Consider the following 24,479-nt stretch of genomic DNA (forward strand, 5'->3'; position numbering starts at 1 on the left):
GATCTGCAGGCTTGTACAGCCAGAGCACCTGATCTGCAGGCTTGGTCAGTCAGAGCGCCTGATCTGCAGGCTTGTTCAGTCAGAGCACCTGATCTGCAGGCTTGGTCAGTCAGAGCACCTGATCTGCAGGCTTGTACAGTCAGAGCACCTGATCTACAGGCTTGTTCAGTCAGAGCACCTGATCTGCAGGCCTGGTCAGTCAGAGCACCTGATCTGCAGGCTTGTTCAGTCAGAGCGCCTGATCTGCAGGCTTGGTCAGTCAGAGCACCTGATCTGTAGGCCTGGTCAGTCAGAGCACCTGATCTGCAGACTTGGTCAGTCAGAGCGCCTGATCTGCAGGCTTGGTCAGTCAGAGCGCCTGATCTGCAGGCTTGGTCAGTCAGAGCACCTGATCTGCTGGCTTGGTCAGTCAGAGCGCCTGATCTGCAGGCTTGTTCAGTCAGAGCACCTGATCTGCAGGCTTGGTCAGTCAGAGCACCTGATGTGCAGGCTTGTTCAGTCAGAGCACCTGATCTGCAGGCTTGGTCAGTCAGAGCACCTGATGTGCAGGCTTGTTCAGTCAGAGCAACTGATCTGCAGGCTTGGTCAGTCAGAGCACCTGATCTGCAGGCTTGGTCAGTCAGAGCGCCTGATCTGCAGGCTTGTACAGTCAGAGCACCTGATCTGCAGGCTTGTACAGTCAGAGCACCTGATCTGCAGGCTTGTACAGTCAGAGCACCTGATCTGCAGGCTTGTACAGTCAGAGCACCTGATCTGCAGGCTTGGTCAGTCAGAGCACCTGATCTGCAGGCTTGGTCAGTCAGAGCACCTGATCTGCAGGCTTGGTCAGTCAGAGCACCTGATCTGCAGGCTTGGTCAGTCAAAGCACCTGATCTGCAGGCTTGGTCAGTCAGAGCACCTGATCTGCAGGCTTGGTCAGTCAGAGCACCTGATCTGCAGGCTTGGTCAGTCAGAGCACCTGATCTGCAGGCTTGGTCAGTCAGAGCACCTGATCTGCAGGCTTGGTCAGTAAGGGCACCTGATCTGCAGGCTTGGTCAGTCAGGGCACCTGATCTGCAGGCTTGGTCAGTCAGAGCACCTGATCTGCAGGCTTGTACAGTCAGAGCACCTGATCTGCAGGCTTGGTCAGTCAGAGCACCTGATGTGCAGGCTTGTTCAGTCAGAGCACCTGATCTGCAGGCTTGGTCAGTCAGAGCGCCTGATCTGCAGGCTTGTTCAGTCAGAGCGCCTGATCTGCAGGCCTGTTCAGTCAGAGCACCTGATCTGCAGGTTTGGTCAGTCAGAGCACCTGATCTGCAGGCTTGTTCAGTCAGAGCGCCTGATCTGCAGGCCTGGTCAGTCAGAGCGCCTGATCTGCAGGCTTGGTCAGTCAGAGCACCTGATCTGCAGGCTTGGTCAGTCAGAGCACCTGATCTGCATGCTTGTTGAGGGGCTGTGGCTAAAAGCATTAGAGACACAGGATCAGCAGGAGAGTCAAGCAACTGGTATTTTAAAAGGAAAAATCCACATTCTTCTCAGTTTAGGTTCCCTTTATGAGCTCATACACATACCAGTATCTGTTACCCACAAACACCACATCCCATTCTTACCTTTCTATGCATAGTAGCAAGGAGAGACCAGGAGATCCGTCAGAACCAGTAGCTGGTCATCCGTGAACTGCTGCTTGTGCTCCTGCCAATTATCAAGGTGCGTCCGCCGGAAGTTAGACAGAGTTTTCTTTACCGTCATCTGAGAACCAGCAGAGAAATCCAGCATTACAGGGGCGCTTCAGGTACACACATTACAGGGGGGCTTCAGGCACACACATTACAGGGGGGCTTCAGGTACACACATTACAGGGGGGCTTCAGGCACACACATTACAGGGGGGCTTCAGGCACACACACATTACAGGGGGGCTTCAGGCACACACATTACAGGGGGGGCTTCAGACACACACATTACAGGGGGGACTTCAGGCACACACATTACAGGGGGGGCTTCAGGCACACACATTACAGGGGGGCTTCAGGCACACACATTACAGGGGGGCTTCAGGCACACACATTACAGGGGGGCTTCAGGCACACACATTACAGGGGGGCTTCAGGCACACACATTACAGGGGGGCTTCAGGCACACACATTACAGGGGGGGCTTCAGGTACACACATTACAGGGGGGCTTCAGGCACACACACATTACAGGGGGGCTTCAGGCACACACATTACAGGGGGGCTTCAGGCACACACACTACAGGGGGGCTTCAGGCACACACACTACAGGGGGGCTTCAGGCACACACACTACAGGGGGGCTTCAGGCACACACACTACAGGGGGGCTTCAGGCACACACACTACAGGGGGGCTTCAGGCACACACACTACAGGGGGGCTTCAGGCACACACACTACAGGGGGGCTTCAGGCACACACACTACAGGGGGGCTTCAGGCACACACATTACAGGGGGGCTTCAGGTACACACATTACAGGGGGGCTTCAGGCACACACATTACAGGGGGGGGGGCTTCAGGCACACACATTACAGGGGGGGGGGCTTCAGGCACACACATTACAGGGGGGGCTTCAGGGGCACACATTACAGGGGGGCTTCAGGCGCACACATTACAGGGGGGCTTCAGGCGCACACATTACAGGGGGGCTTCAGGCACACACATTACAGGGGGGCTTCAGGCACACACATTACAGGGGGGCTTCAGGCACACACATTTCAGGGGGGCTTCAGGCGCACACATTTCAGGGGGGCCTCAGGCGCACACATTTCAGGGGGGCCTCAGGCGCACACATTACAGGGGGGCTTCAGGCGCACACATTACAGGGGGGCTTCAGGCGCACACATTACAGGGGGGCTTCAGGCACACATTACAGGGGGGCTTCAGGCACACACATTACAAGGGGGCTTCAGGCACACACACATTACAGGGGGGCTTCAGGCACACACATTTCAGGGGGGGCTTCAGGCACACACATTACAGGGGGGGCTTCAGGCACACACATTACAGGGGGGCTTCAGGCACACACATTACAGGGGGGCTTCAGGCACACACATTACAGGGGGGCTTCAGGCACACACATTACAGGGGGGGCTTCAGGTACACACATTACAGGGGGGCTTCAGGCACACACACATTACAGGGGGGCTTCAGGCACACACATTACAGGGGGGCTTCAGGCACACACACTACAGGGGGGCTTCAGGCACACACACTACAGGGGGGCTTCAGGCACACACACTACAATTGGGCTTCAGGCACACACACTACAGGGGGGCTTCAGGCACACACACTACAGGGGGGCTTCAGGCACACACATTACAGGGGGGCTTCAGGTACACACATTACAGGGGGGCTTCAGGCACACACATTACAGGGGGGGGCTTCAGGCACACACATTACAGGGGGGGGGCTTCAGGCACACACATTACAGGGGGGGCTTCAGGCACACACATTACAGGGGGGCTTCAGGCGCACACATTACAGGGGGGCTTCAGGCGCACACATTACAGGGGGGCTTCAGGCACACACATTACAGGGGGGCTTCAGGCACACACATTACAGGGGGGCTTCAGGCACACACATTACAGGGGGGCTTCAGGCACACACATTTCAGGGGGGCCTCAGGCGCACACATTTCAGGGGGGCCTCAGGCGCACACATTACAGGGGGGCTTCAGGCGCACACATTACAGGGGGGCTTCAGGCGCACACATTACAGGGGGGCTTCAGGCACACACATTACAGGGGGGCTTCAGGCACACATTACAGGGCGTCTTTAGGCACACATTACAGGGGGGCTTCAGGCACACACATTACAAGGGGGCTTCAGGCACACACATTACAGGGGGGCTTCAGGCACACACATTACAGGGGGGCTTCAGGCACACACATTACAGGAGGGCTTCAGGCACACACATTACAGGGGGGCATCAGGCACACATTACAGGGAGGCTTCAGGTACACACATTACAGGGGGGCTTCAGGTACCCACATTACAGGGGGCTTCAGGCACACACACTACAGGGGGCTTCAGGCACACACATTACAGGGGGCTTCAGGTACACACATTACAGGGGGGCTTCAGGCACACACATTACAGGGGGGCTTCAGGTACACACATTACAGGGAGGCTTCAGGTACACACATTACAGGGGGCTTCAGGTGCACACATTACAGGGAGGCTTCAGGCGCACACATTACAGGGGGGCTTCAGGTACCCACATTACAGGGGGGCTTCAGGCACACACACTACAGGGGGCTTCGGGCGCACACATTACAGGGGGCTTCGGGCGCACACATTACAGGGGGGCTTCAGGTACACACATTACAGGGGGGCTTCAGGCACACACATTACAGGGGGGCTTCAGGCACACACATTACAGGGGGGCTTCAGGCACACACATTACAGGGGGGCTTCAGGCACACACATTACAGGGGGGCTTCAGGCACACACATTACAGGGGGGCTTCAGGCACACACATTACAGGGGGGGTTTCAGGTACACACATTACAGGGGGGCTTCAGGCACACACATTACAGGGGGGCTTCAGGCACACACATTACAGGGGGGCTTCAGGCACACGCATTACAAGGGGGCTTCAGGCACACGCACTACAGGGGGGCTTCAGGCACACGCATTACAGGGGGGCTTCAGACACACACATTACAGGGGGGCTTCAGACACACACATTACAGGGGGGCTTCAGACACACACATTACAGGGGGGCTTCAGGCACACACATTACAGGAGGGCTTCAGGCACACACATTACAGGGGGGCTTCAGGCACACACATTACAGGGGGGGTTTCAGGTACACACATTACAGGGGGGCTTCAGGCACACACATTACAGGGGGGCTTCAGGCACACACATTACAGGGGGGCTTCAGGCACACGCACTACAGGGGGGCTTCAGGCACACGCATTACAGGGGGCTTTAGGCACACACATTACAGGGGGGCTTCAGACACACACATTACAGGGGGGGGCTTCAGACACACACATTACAGGGGGGCTTCAGGCACACACATTACAGGGGGGCTTCAGGCACACACATTACAGGGGGGCTTCAGGCACACACATTACAGGGGGGCTTCAGGCACACACATTACAGGGGGGCTTCAGGCACACACATTACAGGGGGGCTTCAGGTACACACATTACAGGGGGGCTTCAGGTACACACATTACAGGGAGGCTTCAGGTATACACATTACAGGGGGGCTTCAGGCACACACATTACAGGTGGGCTTCAGGCGCACACATTACAGGGGGGCTTCAGGCGCACACATTACAGGGGGGCTTCAGGCGCACACATTACAGTGGGGCTTCAGGCGCACACTTTACAGGGGGGCTTCAGGCGCACACATTACAGGGGGGCTTCAGGCGCACACTTTACAGGGGGGCTTCAGGCGCACACTTTACAGGGGGGCTTCAGGCGCACACATTACAGGGGGGCTTTAGGCGCACACATTACAGGGGGGCTTCAGGCGCACACATTACAGGGGGGCTTCAGGCGCACACATTACAGGGGGGCTTCAGGCGCACACATTACAGGGGGGCTTCAGGCGCACACATTACAGGGGGGCTTCAGGCGCACACATTACAGGGGGGCTTCAGGCGCACACATTACAGGGGGGCTTCAGGCACACACACATTACAGGGGGGGGGGCTTCAGGTACACACATTACAGGGGGGCTTCAGGTACACACACTACAGGGGGGCTTCAGGTACACACATTACAGGGGGGCTTCAGGTACACACATTACAGGGGGGCTTCAGGTACACACATTACAGGGGGGCTTCAGGCACACACATTACAGGGGGGCTTCAGGCACACACATTACAGGGGGGCTTCAGGCACACACATTACAGGGGGGCTTCAGGTATACACATTACAGGGGGGCTTCAGGTGCACACATTACAGGGGGGTTTCAGGTACACACATTACAGAGGGGTTTCAGGTACACACATTACAGGGGGGCTTCAGGTACACACATTACAGGGGGGCTTCAGGCGCACACATTACAGGGGGGGGGGGGGGTTCAGGTACAGCGGTAAGGAGAGCTTACAGAAGCTCTTTTGCATAGATAAGAACTGGAGTTTAACTCTTCCTGTACTGGAAAACAATATGAGACTTGGTTCTTTGCTATTAATGTTCTGTTTCTTAGCTGTACTACAAATACAATTCATTATATCAAGTTTATTATAACTTCAGATTCCCGTTAAGCATTGACAGTCACCTGTGTGAACCAGCCCTTACACTACAATGAGAAGTGTAAGTTCCACACCTCATCTCCTACAGTCTCTAAATGCTTTTTTATATATTCTTTGTTTCTACCACTAGAGGGGGCAGCTAAAGTACAGAATACATGGCACTCTCCATGTCAGTATTCTGGCAGCGGCCTCTGGTGGTGTACTGGAGGAGCCTGTGCACTGTACTGGAGGAGCCTGTGCACTGTACTGGAGGAGCCTGTGCACTGTACTGGAGGAGCCTGTGCACTGTACTGGAGGAGCCTGTGCACTGTACTGGAGGAGCCTGTGCACTGTACTGGAGGGGCCTGTGCACTGTACTGGAGGGGCCTGTGCACTGTACTGGAGGAGCCTGTGCACTGTACTGGAGGAGCCTGTGCACTGTACTGGAGGAGCCTGTGCACTGTACTGGAGGAGCCTGTGCACTGTACTGGAGGAGCCTGTGCACTGTACTGGAGGAGCCTGTGCACTGTACTGGAGGAGCCTGTGCACTGTACTGGAGGAGCCTGTGCACTGTACTGGAGGGGCCTGTGCACTGTACTGGAGGAGCCTGTGCACTGTACTGGAGGAGCCTGTGCACTGTACTGGAGGAGCCTGTGCACTGTACTGGAGGAGCCTGTGCACTGTACTGGAGGGGCCTGTGCACTGTACTGGAGGAGCCTGTGCACTGTACTGGAGGAGCCTGTGCACTGTACTGGAGGAGCCTGTGCACTGTACTGGAGGAGCCTGTGCACTGTACTGGAGGAGCCAGCTCATAACCTGTAATGCACAGTAGATACAAGTACATTTAAACAAACACACAATGCACACTTTTTTTTTTTTAAATTAAAGCACACACTCTTTCACTTACACAGCACACACATTACCTCTATGGACTGAGGATCACTGATGTGTGCTCAGATCCATCAGCAGCTGTGGCATATATTACATATCAAATGCATCCTAACCTCACACAGTCATATTTCAGTGACATGATCAGTCAGTGTCACAACAAGCCGCCAGAGCTGACAAACGTTCTCTGCTATGCCGGGCCACACTGCAGTTGATTAGATTAGTCTTATCAGGAACTTTGTGGAAGCCCAGCACCCCCTGCCAGGTTAAGAAGCCATGAACCTGAGCTTGGCTATAACAGAAATTGTTACGGTCAAGCTTTACCAGCCTGGCAGTCTCCACTATCTCGGGGTTATAACCCCTCTAGAGCTCTGCCGAGTTCTAACACAAGAGGAAGCTGAACCTCCAGTCACCTTTAGATCCATAATTTCCATATTTTCTACATATTTCATGGGTTGGGAATTACTAGCTGACCCTTTGCAGAGGTTGTTGGGCTAAATCTGACATCTGTTCTGGGAAATCTCCAGAATGACTGGTCATAAGACTGCTTAGTAATAAACGTCTCCGTAATACTTCCCAGTTGGGCACCCGTGTTCGGTATCTGTGGACTCGTGGTGCCCCGCTGAATGCAGGTCTGCAGTCTGTTGATAGGACTCACGTGCCCGGAATATTGTGTGCCGTTAGATTTCTTCTTTTCTGCAAGAGGGTTGGACCTTTCAGGGAGGGCATCAGCCCTTATGTTAACCCCTCCCTTCAGCACAAGGTCTTAACCCCTCCCTTCAGCACAAGGTCTTAATCCCTCCCTTCAGCACAAGGTCTTAATCCCTCCCTTCAGCACAAGGTCTTAACCCCTCCCTTCAGCACAAGGTCTTAATCCCTCCCTTCAGCACAAGGTCTTAATCCCTCCCTTCAGCACAAGGTCTTAACCCCTCCCTTCAGCACAAGGTCTTAATCCCTCTCTTCAGCACAAGGTCTTAATCCCTCCCTTCAGCACAAGGTCTTAACCCCTCCCTTCAGCACAAGGTCTTTAACCACTTCCCTACCACTGTTTTTTTTCCCCTTCAAAACCAGAGAAATTTTCACATCATGCTCCTCCCATTCATTCGCCAATAATTGTATCGCTACTTATCGCACTGAAATGATCTATATAATATTTTTTTGCGGGACCAACGAGGCTTTCTTTTGGGCAGTAGTTTTTGCTGAGAATTATTTTATTTTATATACATGTTACAGGGAAGAAGAAGATTTTAAAAAGTCATTTCTCAGCTTTCAGCCATTGTAGATTAAAAATAAAATGTTATTTGGAAATAAAGGTGTATTTTTTTTTTTTTTTTATAGTATAACAATAATTACAAGCCGTTATTTACGAAAGCAACAGTAATATAACCTCATGACGCACATATTAAAAAAAAAGTCCCTAAGGTAACTATTTATGTAGGTTTTTTTTTTAATTATGGTATGTAGTTTTTTTTTAAGTGTTTTAATTTGTAACCATGGGGTAGGCTGGAAGGGGTTAAAAAATAATCTATTCAAAGTGCATGATGGTGTATTTTACTGTTTGGCCACAAGATGGCACTACACTTAGCTCCTATCTACTGGTAAAGAGAACCCGAGGTGGGTTTGAAGAATGTTATCTGCATACAGAGGCTGGATCTGCCTATACAGCCCAGCCTCTGTTGCTATCCCAAACCCCACTAAGGTTCCCCTGCACTCTGCAATACCTCATAAATCACAGCCACGCTGCTGACAAGCAGCTTGTCAGAGCTGGCTGTGTTTATCTCTATAGTGTCAGTCTGCTGCTCTCCCCGCCTCCTGCAGAACTCCAGTCCCCGCCTGCATCCCTTCCCTCCCTGCTGATTGGAGGGAAGGGACGGGGGCAGGGACCTGAGCTATGCAGGAGGCGGGGGAGCAGCTGAGACTGACACTACAGATGTAAACACAGCCTCACAGCACGGCTGTGATTTATGAGGGATTGCAGAGTGCAGGGGGACCTTAGTGGGGTTTGGGATAGCAACAGAGGCTGGGCTGTATAGGCAGACCCAGCCTCTGTATGCAGATAACATTCTTTAAACACACCTCGGGTTCTCTTTAACAACGGTGAACTAATGTGTGTAAGGTTTCTTACAGTTATGAATGACTGCTACAAGCTCCCATTCATCACAGGCACGGTGATGGGGGGTTGAGAACGGCTGTTTCTCATACCCCGATCATGGAAAGGCACGACTGCGGCGATTGCGAACTGAAACGGTGCGGCGATCGGGAACAGCGCCGGTAAGTAAACATATACGCCCCTGATGTACAAGTGAGGTAAACGGGGGTATATATACGTACCAAGGATCCAGAAGTGGTTAAGGGTTTGTTACACTCAGACCTCTGGGCCCTTTGTCGATCATGTGTTGTCAAATTCCATCAATTGACAGGCCAGCAGGAAACCACCCACAGATCACCATTTTGGATTATTCAATACAAAGACTTTATCACTTACTGGACTCCAAACACGGCATTTTGAACTTTCAGAAATTCAACCTCATTTCTCATCTCTTACTTAATTCTATCCAACCAATCCGTTCAGCTGCCAGATAGGTTTGTTTTCCAGCTCCAATGTATATTTTTGTATATATTTTTCACAACAAAACGATTTAATGGTTCCAGTTTTGCCTTTCTTACCTGATAATTCTGATCTATGGTAGAACTCTGTCCTCAGAAGAGACACTGTACCGCATTGTCTTATCTTTATAAATGGTAGATTTGGCTAGTTAGGTTGTAATCAGCAGTTTTTCCTGTTAGGGAGCTAGCTGTAAGGTCTCTTTGCCTCGTTTCAGTGGGTGGGCCATGCTCATTAGATACAAGTACTATTAAACACATGTAAAGCATCCTCTCACTCACACAGCACACACATTACCTCTATGGGCTGAGGATCATTGAGATGTGCGCTGAGGTCCATCAGCAGCTGTGGCATCCATGTGGGGACATCGTATGGGCTGGACAGAATGCAGGCGCTGAGCCCCAGAACACCGGCGTGACGCCTCACCAGATCTGGAGAAGAAATACAGGCTGGTAATATAAAGGTGGCCACACACCATACAATTCTTCGGTTCCATTTTACTGCAATTCAATGAAAATGATCGGTTGCACAGAGAGATTGAAATGTTTTTTTTTGTTTTCTTTAAATGTAAACACTCAATGTTCTGTTCCAGGATATTACCTGCTGCGGTTATACATCTAATACCTCATACATGAGATCACACACAATGGGGGCGATTCATAAAGCATTACTGCATTCGGTAATGCAGAAAACAGCTGACTTTACTGAGCACTTAGGAAAGTGTCCATTCATAAAGGCTGTTACCGCATGAAAAGCTGACATTCCCGAGCAGTGAGGGAAATTACCGACTTGTGTGGTAATTACCTCATCTCATGTCAGTAAATGTCAGCAAATGTCAATTCATAAAGGCTGTGACCGCATGAAAAGCTGATATTCCCGAGCAGTGAGGGAAATTACCGACTTGTGCTGTAATTATAAGAGTGAACAATAGGTTGGAATTGAAAAGTATAGTGTATATACTCACACAAGTCGGTTACCTCCTAGGCAACCACTGTGCAGGCAGGTGAGGAGATTAGACCGGTCCTCACTCAGGAGTAAAAGTGGCTCTCTGTAGATCAGGAAAAAAGAGATGGGGATCAACCCCTCCAGCAGAGGTGGATATTGGTAATATAAGAGTGAACAGAGGCGCCAGCAGGATAAAAGGTACTAAAAAGTATAAAATCTCTCAGGAGGAGGTGGTGGACTCGCCTCCTTGAAGCAGACAAGATACTGTCAGATTTTTAACAACAACAGGTTGATTTATATACTCCAGACAACCATGCAACGCATTTCACAGGTATATTCCCGCTTCTTCAGGCAATAACAAATAGGAGTACACGCAGTACAGTCTCAGGGTCACCCTAAGCGCCTCTGTTAACCATTTCAGCCCGCAGGGATTTTTCACCTTATGCATCAGAGCAATTTTCACCTCCCATTCATTCGCCAATAACTTTATCACTAATTATAGTTACATAGTTATTTTGGTTGAAAAAAGACATACGTCCATCGAGTTCAACCAGTATAAAGTACAACACCAGACTGCTCCCCCACATATCCCTGTTGATCCAGAGGAAGGCGAAAAAACCCTTACAAGGCATGGTCCAATTAGCCCCTAAAGGGAAAAATTCCTTCCCGACTCCAGATGGCAATCAGATAAAATCCCTGGATCAACAACATTAGGCATTACCTAGTAATTGTAGCCATGGATGTCTTTCAACGCAAGGAAAGCATCTAAGCCCCCTTTAAATGCAGGTATAGAGTTTGCCATAACGACTTCCTGTGGCAATGCATTCCACATCTTAATCACTCTTACTGTAAAGAACCCTTTCCTAAATAAATGGTTAAACGTTTTTCCTCCATGCGCAGATCATGTCCTCTAGTCCTTTGAGAAGGCCTAGGGACAAAAAGCTCATCCGCCAAGGTATTATATTGCCCTCTGATGTATTTATACATGTTAATTAGATCCCCTCTAAGGCGTCTTTTATCTAGACTAAATAAACCCAGTTTATCTAACCTTTCTTGATAAGTGAGACCTTCCATCCCACGCATCAATTTTGTTGCTCGTCTCTGCACCTGCTCTAAAACTGCAATATCTTTTTTGTAATGTGGTGCCCAGAACTGAATTCCATATTCCAGATGTGGCCTTACAAGAGAGTTAAACAGGGGCAATATTATGCTAGCATCTCGAGTTTTTATTTCCCTTTTAATGCATCCCAAAATTTTGTTAGCTTTAGCTGCAGCTGCTTGGCATTGAGTACGATTATTTAACTTGTTGTCAATGAGTACTCCTAAGTCCTTCTCCAAGTTTGACGTCCCCAACTGTATCCCATTTATTTTGTATGGTGCTAGACCATTAGTACGTCCAAAATGCATGACCTTACATTTGTCAACATTGAATTTCATCTGCCATGTATGTGCCCATATAGCCATCCTATCCAGATCCTGTTGCAATATGACACTATCTTCCTGAGAGTTGATGATTCTGCACAATTTTGTATCATCTGCAAAAATAGCAACATTGCTCACTACTGCATCTACTAGGTCATTAATAAATAAATTGAAGAGCACTGGACCCAGAACAGACCCAATGAATTGATCTATATCTTGTTTTTTTTCCGCCACCAAAGGCTTTCTTTGGGTGGTACATTTTGCTAAAAATTATTTTTTTATAAATGCGTTTTAACAGGAATATTAAGGAAATAATGGGGGAAAATTCATTATTTCTCAGTTTTCAGCAGTTATAGCTTTAAAACAATACATGCTACCATAATTAAAACCTATGTATTTTATTTGCCCATTTGTCCCGATTATTACACCATTTAAATTATGTCCCTATCACAATGTATGACGCCAATATTTTATTTGGAAATAAAGGTGCATTTTTTCAGATTTGCGTCCATCACTATTTACGAGCTTATAATTAAAAAAATGTTCGAAATATACTCTCTTTACATGCATATATAAAAAGTTCAGACCCTTCGGTAACTATTTATGTTTTGTTTTTGTTTTTTTTTTATTTGTAATTTTTTTTAATTTTTTTATAAAAAATTGTATTTGGGTGCTTTGTGGTGTGGGGGGTAAACAGTTAATTTTAAATTATATAATATAGGTTTAATTCATTAAAAAGGCATGTAGATGTAGTATTACTATTTGGCCACAAGATGGCCACTGTGAGCATTTTCTCTTTTTTTGTCCTGGAAGCGAGATCTTGCTTCCATGATATACTAGGAAGACGGGGATTTTTTTTTTTGTTTTTTTAATTTATTTTTTTTAGTCAGAAAGACGTTGGTCTTTCTAGTGGGCACTTAGATCGATGAATAGGAATTATATTCCCATTCATTGATCGATGGGCTAACGGGGCACCACGTGCATGCACGGGCGATCGCGGGTGGGAGCGCGCACCCGCACAGCAGCAGCTGCCTGGACGTGAGCTTCACGTCCAGGCGGCAGAAATGGTTAACAGAGGCGCTTAGGGTGACCCTGAGACTGTACTGCGTGTACTGCTATTTGTTATTGCCTGAAGAAGCGGGAATATACCGGTGAAACGCATTGCATGGTTGTCTGGAGTATATAAATAAACCTGTTGTTAAAAATCTGACAGTATCTTGTCTACTTCAAGGAGGCGAGTCCACCACCTCCTCCTGAGAGATTTTAAACTTTTTAGTACCTTTTATCCTGCTGGCGCCTCTGTTCACTCTTATATTACCAATATCCACCCCTGGTGGAGGGGTGGATACCCATCTCTTTCTTCCTGATCTACGGAAAGCGACTTCTAATTCTGAGTGAGGACAGGTCTAATCTCCTCACCTGCCTGCACAGTAGTTACCTAGGAGGCGGATGAGTTTTTTGTCCCTAGGCCTTCTCAAAGCACTAGAGGACATGATCTGCGCATGGAGGAAAAATGTTTTAGCCATTTATTTAGGAAAGGGTTCTTTACAGTAAGAGTGATTAAGTTGTGGAATGCATTGCCACAGGAAGTCGTTATGGCAAACTCTATACCTGCATTTAAAGGGGGCTTAGATGCTTTCCTTGCGTTGAAAGACATCCATGGCTACAATTACTAGGTAATGCCTAATGATGTTGATCCAGGGATTTTATCTGATTGCCATCTGGAGTCGGGAAGGAATTTTTCCCTTTAGGGGCTAATTGGACCATGCCTTGTGGGGGTTTTTTCGCCTTCCTCTGGATCAACAGGGATATGTGAGGGAGCAGGCTGGAGTTGTACTTTGTACTGGTTGAACTTGATGGACGTATGTCTTTTTTCAACCCAAATAACTATGTAACTATGTAACCCACTTTTGTGAGTATATACACTATATACTTTTCAATTCCAACCTATTGTTTTGCTTACTACACTATATTGGGCCCTCTGTGTCCCACTTTTGTTTATTCTGCTGTAATTACCTCAACACATGTCAGTAAATGTCAATTCATAAACCAATACTAAACCTGGTGGTCTATGGTACAGGGGTGTCTTATGGACCTTTTCCTCCGCTGGTTAAGGGCTCTGCCTCTGACATGGGAGACCAGGGTTTGAATCCTGGCTAGGTCAAGTACCTATTCAGTAAGGAGTTCAAGGCAAGACTCCCTAACACTGCAGGGTGGCCTCCTGAGCGCCCCAGTGGCTGCAGCTCTTGAGCGCTTTGAGTACAACAGAAGAAAAGCGCTCTACAAATGTTCGGATTATTATTATTATTATTATATTATATATATATTATTATTATTATATTATTATTATTATAATTATTATTAATATTATATAAAGCTGACAACATGCGGTAAAGCCGCGAAATAATACAGTCTGCTTTGAAGTGGTGATAAGAGTGCGGAGTCTGTGTGAGGAGACTGTGCTGGGAGCCGGGACTAACAACCAGAAGCAGCTGTGACTGACAGGAGCAGGGAGCCAATAGAAACAGCCCCGGTCTCCTGAAAGTCTGACTGATGGAATCTGATAGGACCTGCAGCCTTCTCAGGCGGGACAAGCTTTTAGACCCCCCAGGCAGCAGCAGAGTGACCGGAACAAAAAAGGCAACCTCTGAATACCTTAAGCTCAACACACACCATACAATCTTGGTTGTACAGATTTACCAAATCTATGTATTATAAGGGCCAACAGATTGAAAATACATTGAATGATTGATTGGATAAGCTCTTATACTACATGAAAGTGGTAAGATTGAACAACCTAGATTGTATGGTGTGTGTTGAGCCTTAGGCTGTGTGTCTGTTTAACCTCTTGGGTTCCTGTTTGAAGATGTGTAGGAGCTAGTGGGGAAAATCACCCAAGCATGGCACGTGTAAAGTTTCTTGGAAGTTAATCTAAGCTGTCGCAATTTAAATAGAATGTTAGAATTCAGAGCAGATTCAAAGCAAGCAGAGGCAGTATAAGAAACATGTACATGTAAGGGGATGTCTGGGATGCCTCAATGCCCTCACTGCACAGAACAGCTTGTAACAGAGACACTCCCCTCTCTTCTATAGGTTTTTGTCAAAGGGCTTCGGTTATTTACCAGATTCCTACCACACCTGTGAACATTTTTATGAATTAGCACACAAAAGGTCTAAAATCCCAAATACGGTATTTTAATGTCCAGATGTTTTTTTGCGCACAGCCTTATATGAATTGACCCCAATGTTACAGGACATTACCTGCGGAGGGTATATATCTAACACCCCATATGTGACATCACACACCATGTTACAGGACATTACCTGCGGAGGGTATATATCTAACACCCCATATGTGACATCACACACCATGTTATGTTACATTACCTGCGGAGGGTATATATCTAACACCCCATATGTGACATCACACACCATGTTACAGGACATTACCTGCGGAGGGTATATATCTAACACCCCATATGTGAGATCACACGCCATGTTACAGGACATTACCTGCGGAGGGTATATATCTAACACCCCATATGTGACATCACACACCATGTTACAGGACATTACCTGCGGAGGGTATGAATCTAACACCCCATATGTGACATCACACGCCATGTTACAGGACATTACCTGCGGAGGGTATATATCTAACACCCCATATGTGAGATCACACACCATGTTACAGGACATTACCTGCGGAGGGTATAAATCTAACACCCCATATGTGACATCACACGCCATGTTACAGGACATTACCTGCGGAGGGTATAAATCTAACACCCCATATGTGACATCACACACCATGTTATGTAACATTACCTGCGGAGGGTATAAATCTAACACCCCATATGTGACATCACACGCCATGTTACAGGACATTACCTGCGGAAGGTATAAATCTAACACCCCATATGTGACATCACACACCATGTTACAGGACATTACCTGCGGAGGGTATATATCTAACACTCCATATGTGACATCACACACCATGTTACAGGACATTACCTGCGGAGGGTATATATCTAACACCCCATATGTGACATCACACACCATGTTACAGGACATTACCTGCAGAGGGTATATATCTAACACCCCATATGTGACATCACACGCCATGTTACAGGACATTACCTGCGGAGGGTATATATCTAACACCCCATATGTGACATCACACGCCATGTTATGTAACATTACCTGCGGAGGGTATATATCTAACACCCCATATGTGACATCACACGCCATGTTACAGGACATTACCTGCGGAAGGTATATATCTAACACTCCATATGTGACATCACACACCATGTTATGTAACATTACCTGCGGAGGGTATATATCTAACACTCCATATGTGACATCACACGCCATGTTATGTTACATTACCTGCGGAGGGTATAAATCTAACACCCCATATGTGACATCACACACCATGTTACAGGACATTACCTGCGGAGGGTATAAATCTAACACCCCATATGTGACATCACACGCCATGTTACAGGACATTACCTGCAGAGGGTATATATCTAACTCCCCATATGTGACATCACACACCATGTCACAGGACATTACCTGCGGAGGGTATAAATCTAACACCCCATATGTGACATCACACACCATGTTACAGGACATTACCTGCGGAGGGTATATATCTAACACTCCATATGTGAGATCACACACCATGTTATGTTACATTACCTGCGGAGGGTATATATCTAACACCCCATATGTGACATCACACACCATGTTACAGGACATTACCTGCGGAGGGTATATATCTAACACCCCATATGTGGCATCACACACCATGTTATGTTACATTACCTGCGGAGGGTATATATCTAACACCCCATATGTGACATCACACACCATGTTACAGGACATTACCTGCGGAGGGTATAAATCTAACACCCCATATGTGACATCACACACCATGTTACAGGACATTACCTGCGGAGGGTATATATCTAACACCCCATATGTGACATCACACACCATGTTACAGGACATTACCTGCGGAGGGTATAAATCCAACACCCCATATGTGACATCACACACCATGTCACAGGACATTACCTGCAGAGGGTATATATCTAACACCCCATATGTGACATCACACACCATGTTACAGGACATTACCTGCGGAGGGTATATATCTAACACCCCATATGTGACATTACACACCATGTCACAGGACATTACCTGCGGAGGGTATAAATCTAACACTCCATATGTGACATCACACACCATGTTACAGGACATTACCTGCGGAGGGTATATATCTAACACTCCATATGTGAGATCACACACCATGTTATGTTACATTACCTGCGGAGGGTATATATCTAACACCCCATATGTGACATCACACACCATGTCACAGGACATTACCTGCGGAGGGTATAAATCTAACACTCCATATGTGACATCACACACCATGTTACAGGACATTACCTGCGGAGGGTATATATCTAACACTCCATATGTGAGATCACACACCATGTTACAGGACATTACCTGCGGAGGGTATATATCTAACACCCCATATGTGACATCACACACCATGTTACAGGACATTACCTGCGGAGGGTATATATCTAACACCCCATATGTGACATCACACGCCATGTTACAGGACATTACCTGCGGAGGGTATAAATCTAACACCCCATATGTGACATCACACACCATGTTACAGGACATTACCTGCAGAGGGTATAAATCTAACACCCCATATGTGACATCACACACCATGTTATGTTACATTACCTGCGGAGGGTATATATCTAACACTCCATATGTGACATCACACACCATGTTATGTTACATTACCTGCGGAGGGTATAGATCTAACACCCCATATGTGACATCACACACCATGTTATGTAACATTACCTGCAGAGGGTATATATCTAACACCCCATATGTGAGATCACACACCATGTAACAGGACATTACCTGCGGAGGGTATATATCTAACACCCCATATGTGACATCACACACCATGTTATGTTACATTACCTGCGGAGGGTATATATCTAACACCCCATATGTGACATCACACACCATGTTATGTAACATTACCTGCGGAGGGTATATATCTAACACCCCATATGTGACATCACACACCATGTTACAGGACATTACCTGCGGAGGGTTTAAATCTAACACCCCATATGTGACATCACACACCATGTTACAGGACATTACCTGCGGAGGGTATAAATCTAACTCCCCATATGTGACATCACACACCATGTTACAGGACATTACCTGCGGAGGGTATATATCTAACACCCCATATGTGACATCACACACCATGTTACAGGACATTACCTGCGGAGGGTATAAATCTAACACCCCATATGTGACATCACACACCATGTTACAGGACATTACCTGCGGAGGGTATATATCTAACACCCCATATGTGACATTACACACCATGTTACAGGACATTACCTGCGGAGGGTATAAATCTAACACCCCATATGTGACATCACACACCATGTTATGTAACATTACCTGCGGAGGGTATATATCTAACACCCCATATGTGACATCACACACCATGTTATGTTACATTACCTGCAGAGGGTATATATCTAACACCCCATATGTGACATCACACGCCATGTTATGTTACATTACCTGCGGAGGGTATAAATCTAACACCCCATATGTGACATCACACACCATGTTACAGGACATTACCTGCGGAGGGTATATATCTAACACCCCATATGTGACATCACACACCATGTTACAGGACATTACCTGCGGAGGGTATATATCTAACACCCCATATGTGACATCACACACCATGTTACAGGACATTACCTGCGGAGGGTATATATCTAACACCCCATATGTGACATCACACACCATGTTACAGGACATTACCTGCGGAGGGTATATATCTAACACCCCATATGTGACATCACACGCCATGTTACAGGACATTACCTGCGGAGGGTATATATCTAACACTCCATATGTGAGATCACACACCATGTTATGTTACATTACCTGCGGAGGGTATATATCTAACACCCCATATGTGACATCACACACCATGTTACAGGACATTACCTGCGGAGGGTATATATCTAACACCCCATATGTGACATCACACACCATGTTACAGGACATTACCTGCGGAGGGTATATATCTAACACCCCATATGTGACATCACACGCCATGTTACAGGACATTACCTGCGGAGGGTATAAATCTAACACCCCATATGTGACATCACACACCATGTTACAGGACATTACCTGCAGAGGGTATAAATCTAACACCCCATATGTGACATCACACACCATGTTATGTTACATTACCTGCGGAGGGTATATATCTAACACTCCATATGTGACATCACACACCATGTTATGTTACATTACCTGCGGAGGGTATAGATCTAACACCCCATATGTGACATCACACACCATGTTATGTAACATTACCTGCAGAGGGTATATATCTAACACCCCATATGTGAGATCACACACCATGTAACAGGACATTACCTGCGGAGGGTATATATCTAACACCCCATATGTGACATCACACACCATGTTATGTTACATTACCTGCGGAGGGTATATATCTAACACCCCATATGTGACATCACACACCATGTTATGTAACATTACCTGCGGAGGGTATATATCTAACACCCCATATGTGACATCACACACCATGTTACAGGACATTACCTGCGGAGGGTATAAATCTAACACCCCATATGTGACATCACACACCATGTTACAGGACATTACCTGCGGAGGGTATAAATCTAACTCCCCATATGTGACATCACACACCATGTTACAGGACATTACCTGCGGAGGGTATATATCTAACACCCCATATGTGACATCACACACCATGTTACAGGACATTACCTGCGGAGGGTATAAATCTAACACCCCATATGTGACATCACACACCATGTTACAGGACATTACCTGCGGAGGGTATATATCTAACACCCCATATGTGACATTACACACCATGTTACAGGACATTACCTGCGGAGGGTATAAATCTAACACCCCATATGTGACATCACACACCATGTTATGTAACATTACCTGCGGAGGGTATATATCTAACACCCCATATGTGACATCACACACCATGTTATGTTACATTACCTGCAGAGGGTATATATCTAACACCCCATATGTGACATCACACGCCATGTTATGTTACATTACCTGCGGAGTGTATAAATCTAACACCCCATATGTGACATCACACACCATGTTACAGGACATTACCTGCGGAGGGTATATATCTAACACCCCATATGTGACATCACACACCATGTTACAGGACATTACCTGCGGAGGGTATATATCTAACACCCCATATGTGACATCACACACCATGTTACAGGACATTACCTGCGGAGGGTATATATCTAACACCCCATATGTGACATCACACACCATGTTACAGGACATTACCTGCGGAGGGTATATATCTAACACCCCATATGTGACATCACACGCCATGTTACAGGACATTACCTGCGGAGGGTATATATCTAACACCCCATATGTGACATCACACACCATGTCACAGGACATTACCTGCGGAGGGTATATATCTAACACCCCATATGTGACATCACACACCATGTTACAGGACATTACCTGCGGAGGGTATATATCTAACACCCCATATGTGACATTACACACCATGTTATGTAACATTACTTGCAGAGGGTATATATCTAACACCCCATATGTGACATCACACACCATGTTACAGGACATTACCTGCAGAGGGTATATATCTAACACCCCATATGTGACATCACACGCCATGTTACAGGACATTACCTGCGGAGGGTATATATCTAACACCCCATATGTGACATCACACACCATGTTACAGGACATTACCTGCGGAGGGTATAAATCTAACACCCCATATGTGACATCACACACCATGTTACAGGACATTACCTGCGGAGGGTATAAATCTAACACCCCATATGTGACATCACACGCCATGTTACAGGACATTACCTGCGGAGGGTATATATCTAACACTCCATATGTGACATCACACACCATGTTACAGGACATTACCTGCGGAGGGTATAAATCTAACACCCCATATGTGACATCACACACCATGTTACAGGACATTACCTGCGGAGGGTATATATCTAACACTCCATATGTGACATCACACACCATGTTATGTAACATTACCTGCGGAGGGTATATATCTAACACTCCATATGTGACATCACACACCATGTTATGTAACATTACCTGCGGAGGGTATATATCTAACACTCCATATGTGACATCACACGCCATGTTATGTTACATTACCTGCGGAGGGTATAAATCTAACACCCCATATGTGACATCACACACCATGTTACAGGACATTACCTGCGGAGGGTATAAATCTAACACCCCATATGTGACATCACACGCCATGTTACAGGACATTACCTGCAGAGGGTATATATCTAACTCCCCATATGTGACATCACACACCATGTCACAGGACATTACCTGCGGAGGGTATAAATCTAACACCCCATATGTGACATCACACACCATGTTACAGGACATTACCTGCGGAGGGTATATATCTAACACTCCATATGTGAGATCACACACCATGTTATGTTACATTACCTGCGGAGGGTATATATCTAACACCCCATATGTGGCATCACACACCATGTTATGTTACATTACCTGCGGAGGGTATATATCTAACACCCCATATGTGACATCACACACCATGTTACAGGACATTACCTGCGGAGGGTATATATCTAACACTCCATATGTGACATCACACACCATGTTACAGGACATTACCTGCGGAGGGTATAAATCTAACACCCCATATGTGACATCACACACCATGTTACAGGACATTACCTGCGGAGGGTATATATCTAACACCCCATATGTGACATCACACACCATGTTACAGGACATTACCTGCGGAGGGTATAAATCTAACACCCCATATGTGACATCACACACCATGTTACAGGACATTACCTGCGGAGGGTATATATCTAACACCCCATATGTGACATTACACACCATGTCACAGGACATTACCTGCGGAGGGTATAAATCTAACACTCCATATGTGACATCACACACCATGTTACAGGACATTACCTGCGGAGGGTATATATCTAACACCCCATATGTGACATTACACACCATGTCACAGGACATTACCTGCGGAGGGTATATATCTAACACCCCATATGTGACATTACACACCATGTCACAGGACATTACCTGCGGAGGGTATATATCTAACACTCCATATGTGAGATCACACACCATGTTATGTTACATTACCTGCGGAGGGTATATATCTAACACCCCATATGTGACATTACACACCATGTCACAGGACATTACCTGCGGAGGGTATAAATCTAACACTCCATATGTGACATCACACACCATGTTACAGGACATTACCTGCGGAGGGTATATATCTAACACTCCATATGTGAGATCACACACCATGTTACAGGACATTACCTGCGGAGGGTATATATCTAACACCCCATATGTGACATCACACACCATGTTACAGGACATTACCTGCGGAGGGTATATATCTAACACCCCATATGTGACATCACACACCATGTTACAGGACATTACCTGCGGAGGGTATATATCTAACACCCCATATGTGACATCACACACCATGTTATGTAACATTACCTGCAGAGGGTATATATCTAACACCCCATATGTGAGATCACACACCATGTTACAGGACATTACCTGCGGAGGGTATATATCTAACACTCCATATGTGAGATCACACACCATGTTACAGGACATTACCTGCGGAGGGTATATATCTAACACCCCATATGTGACATCACACACCATGTTACAGGACATTACCTGCGGAGGGTATATATCTAACACCCCATATGTGACATCACACACCATGTTACAGGACATTACCTGCGGAGGGTATATATCTAACACCCCATATGTGACATCACACACCATGTTATGTAACATTACCTGCAGAGGGTATATATCTAACACCCCATATGTGAGATCACACACCATGTTACAGGACATTACCTGCGGAGGGTATATATCTAACACCCCATATGTGACATCACACACCATGTTATGTAACATTACCTGCAGAGGGTATATATCTAACACCCCATATGTGAGATCACACACCATGTTACAGGACATTACCTGCGGAGGGTATATATCTAACACCCCATATGTGAGATCACACACCATGTTAAGTTACATTACCTGCGGAGGGTATATATCTAACACCCCATATGTGACATCACACACCATGTTATGTAACATTACCTGCGGAGGGTATATATCTAACACCCCATATGTGACATCACACACCATGTTACAGGACATTACCTGCGGAGGGTATAAATCTAACACCCCATATGTGACATCACACACCATGTTACAGGACATTACCTGCGGAGGGTATAAATCTAACTCCCCATATGTGACATCACACACCATGTTACAGGACATTACCTGCGGAGGGTATATATCTAACACCCCATATGTGACATCACACACCATGTTACAGGACATTACCTGCGGAGGGTATAAATCTAACACCCCATATGTGACATCACACACCATGTTACAGGACATTACCTGCGGAGGGTATATATCTAACACCCCATATGTGACATCACACACCATGTTACAGGACATTACCTGCGGAGGGTATAAATCTAACACCCCATATGTGACATCACACACCATGTTACAGGACATTACCTGCGGAGGGTATATATCTAACACCCCATATGTGACATTACACACCATGTTACAGGACATTACCTGCGGAGGGTATAAATCTAACACCCCATATGTGACATCACACACCATGTTATGTAACATTACCTGCGGAGGGTATATATCTAACACCCCATATGTGACATCACACACCATGTTATGTTACATTACCTGCAGAGGGTATATATCTAACACCCCATATGTGACATCACACGCCATGTTATGTTACATTACCTGCGGAGTGTATAAATCTAACACCCCATATGTGACATCACACACCATGTTACAGGACATTACCTGCGGAGGGTATATATCTAACACCCCATATGTGACATCACACACCATGTTACAGGACATTACCTGCGGAGGGTATATATCTAACACCCCATATGTGACATCACACACCATGTTACAGGACATTACCTGCGGAGGGTATATATCTAACACCCCATATGTGACATCACACACCATGTTACAGGACATTACCTGCGGAGGGTATATATCTAACACCCCATATGTGACATCACACGCCATGTTACAGGACATTACCTGCGGAGGGTATATATCTAACACCCCATATGTGA

At 46.6% G+C, this 24,479-nt stretch overlaps 1 protein-coding gene across 2 annotated transcripts in view; it reads right to left on the minus strand.

The window, feature by feature from the left end:
• PSME4 (proteasome activator subunit 4) overlaps nt 1-24,479 on the minus strand; it is a 338,013-nt gene that overhangs the window by 11,617 nt on the left and 301,917 nt on the right. For both annotated transcript variants that reach the window (XM_068233125.1, XM_068233124.1), the window contains exons 45-46: nt 9,979-10,112; nt 1,590-1,728 (exon numbers count right to left, since the gene is read on the minus strand). In XM_068233125.1, the coding sequence (XP_068089226.1) occupies nt 1,594-1,728; nt 9,979-10,112 (269 nt within the window). In that variant the 3' untranslated portion in view covers nt 1,590-1,593. The remainder of the gene's footprint in view (nt 1-1,589; nt 1,729-9,978; nt 10,113-24,479) is intronic.

Source organism: Hyperolius riggenbachi, chromosome 4 (assembly GCF_040937935.1).
Source record: "Hyperolius riggenbachi isolate aHypRig1 chromosome 4, aHypRig1.pri, whole genome shotgun sequence".
NCBI lineage: Eukaryota > Metazoa > Chordata > Amphibia > Anura > Hyperoliidae > Hyperolius > Hyperolius riggenbachi.